The sequence below is a fragment of the Antrostomus carolinensis genome, unplaced genomic scaffold (assembly GCF_000700745.2).
Source record: "Antrostomus carolinensis isolate BGI_N321 unplaced genomic scaffold, ASM70074v2 scaffold103, whole genome shotgun sequence".
Lineage (NCBI taxonomy): Eukaryota > Metazoa > Chordata > Aves > Caprimulgiformes > Caprimulgidae > Antrostomus > Antrostomus carolinensis.
The window spans coordinates 24,358-27,170 of record NW_010304229.1 but is presented as its reverse complement, the minus strand read 5'-3'; the positions used below and the strand labels follow the sequence as shown (position 1 = coordinate 27,170).

General features: G+C 40.3%; 1 protein-coding gene across 1 annotated transcript in view; it reads left to right on the top strand.

Annotated features, from left to right (window-relative positions):
- Positions 1–2,813, top strand: part of CLBA1 (clathrin binding box of aftiphilin containing 1) — a 14,354-nt gene that overhangs the window by 2,221 nt on the left and 9,320 nt on the right. The window contains 1 exon segment of the mRNA XM_029084102.1: positions 1,303–1,466. Within this exon segment, the coding sequence (XP_028939935.1) occupies positions 1,303–1,466 (164 nt within the window).

The following is a 2,813-nucleotide window of genomic DNA, read 5'->3' as shown; positions in this document are numbered from 1 at the left end:
TGTAGGGAACTGAGGGTTTTCTGGAGATGGGCTCTCTTGCCCTTGCTTAGGAGCTTCACCTGTTGCAGAGATACTACTAGGGAAAGCACAAAGATGCACGTGGGATAAGCTGTCCAGCTCTGATAGAGTAGAGCTACAAGATACCTGGCTATTGGTATGCATAAACAGAGAATTTACATTGTTCATAATGCTGGAAATTTTCAATGTAAAACAAGAAGTTTTACATTGAAAAAAGAGAGCATGTAATGACTGGAGCTGAAGTAGAATGTAGCAGATTGTTTGGTTTATTTCCAAAAGCAGTAGATCTTAGTCTTACTGAAGCCTTTGCTTTATTTTTGCATTTAATAAGGGTGAAAGGAAATGTCCGGTATAAGCTAAATAAATTAACTATGCCTACAGTTTTAAGTTGTCTTTTCTTGTCTCAGGGTAGAGAAACAGTTGCAGAGGTCTTGGAGATTTCTTTGGGTGTAGAACACACATGTACCTAGTTTTCACCTGCTCCTGGATTGCAGTCCCTCTGCAGGGTGTTGAAGTCAATGGATTGCTTTGATTTAGAAAATTGCAGTAATTCCTTACTTGAAGGAATAAAAACCCAAAGCTTCTGGACCAGATGGCGTGATAATATCCCTTTAGGATAGGATGTAAAATAAGCACATTTTCCCTTGTATTTCGTAGTCTTCAGATAACCCTGTTCCTTCCAGTAGGCCTGTTTGCCTGAGTTTGGATCACTTGTGGCTATGTTCAGTCCTCCAAATACCCTCCTGATCACTGCTGGAGGAGGAGTAAGTATGTAAACCTGGCTCTGATTTTTAACATAGGCTGGAAAAGGTTTGGTGCAAATGCATGTAGGGACATACTCACCCCAGCTTTTACGCGGTGCAAGTATCTGTTGGTGCCTCCAGCATTTAGTAGTTACGTTAATTTGGCTGAATTAGGTGTGTTGGAATACTAAGTTAGCAAAAGAAGCTTTTAAATTGATGTATACATCAGTTTTGACCCGGACTGAATTAGCTGAGCAGAAGAAGGTGTCTTGAGTGCTAACAGGTCTGTAACTTAGTAGCTGGGAAGCTGGAGACTAAGGTTCATTTGTAACTCTTGGGACTCTTGCTTCTCTAACTCCAGGTAAATACTCAAAACACTGAACTGTGGGCTCAGTCCCTCTGTGCCATTAATATGAATACAAATTTTAAAAACAATCAATAATACACTCTCTAGAAACGTTGAGATCTTCAGACTAGGTCCTTCACAAACTACGGGGATGGCCTGTATAAAATGTGTAATAAAACTCTGGTTATTTTCTAGGCAAACCAAAGCTGTGAGGGTATATTTAAGTTGGGCTTTCCAGAAGTCTTGGTATCACAGTCCAGAGGGAGCATAAGAAACTTAGATAAAGTACTTGATACAAATAAGATTAAAAAAAAATAAAAAGATGTTAGGATTCCTGAACTCATGAAGAATCAGCTTTGGTATTGAGTTTAGATCAACAGTTTAAGAAAAAAAATTAAAAGCTCCTCAGCAATTATACTGTTTATTTCCAACCCAAACCATTCTATGATTCTATGATAATTTTAAAATCAGTGGTATTTGCAGGTGAACTTAAAAATCTTTTTAATCACTATGCTCTTCAGCATATAGATCTTACAAATTTTGTATTTTGTTGTTAATACAAATAAAGGAAATTGATTATGTTTTAGCCATTGGAAAACAAGGAAGGGACTATGTCAGAATTACAAATTCCTGGTTAAGTTTTTTCCTGCTATTGGTTTGCATTTCTTATGACTAAGCCTCTGGAATGCCAGAACACCCAACAGGCAGCCTGTTCTTCCTGTTTGCTTGTCCTTTCCTTACAACACATCCGACTTATTTCTTCATCATCTGGGGCAGGAGCATTGCTGCTGCTTCTACTGACAGTAACTTACTTGCTTTTTTTATTAATCCCTCTGCATTTTCCCCAGGTGGCAACTTCTCATGTTTAACCAGATGTGCTTCAGAACCTGTGGTGCATCTGGCTTCTTTCCTGGAGTTATGTTAATAGCAATTAGTATCATTAACTTAGCTTTCTCTTAAGACAGCTGGAACACTTTTAGATTTCTTACATATTTTTGAAGGATCAGCAGCTTCTGAGCAGTATTTATTGTGGTTATTTTTGCATACATCTGAGGCTTTGTATCTAGAAAGCTGGGTCAGACCATACTTTGGAAATGTTATAAGAATCACAAGAATGTAGTTAAAATATTTAATGTGGGCATGATCCGAGGGCTGGAGCACCTCTCCTATGAGGACAGGCTGAGAGAGTTGGGGCTGTTCGGCCTGGAAAGAGAAGGCTCCAGGGAGATCTTATAGCGGCTTCCAGTACCTGAAGGGGGCCTACAAGAAAGCTGGGGAGGGACTTTTCATAAGGGCAGTTAATGACAAAACAAGGGGAAATGGGTTTAAGATGAAAGAGGGGAGGTTTAGATTAGATATTAGGAAGAAGTTCTTCACTGTGAGGGTGGTCAGACCCTGGAACAGGTTGCCCAGAGAAGCTGTGGCTGCTCCTCCCTGGAAGTGTTCAAGGCCAGGCTGGATGAGGCTTTGAGCGACCTGGTCTAGTGGAAGGGGTCCCTGCTGATGGCAGGGGGGTTGGAACTGGGTGATCTTTAAGGTCCTTTCCAACCCAAACCATTCTATGATTCCAAGTTCCTCGTATATGCATTATATTTTAACCAGCCTCAAACTTGTGGAGCAATATGTTATATATCACAGAATCACACAGAATGCTAGGAGTTGGAAGAGACCTCTGGAGATCCTCTACTCCAACTCACCTGCCAAAG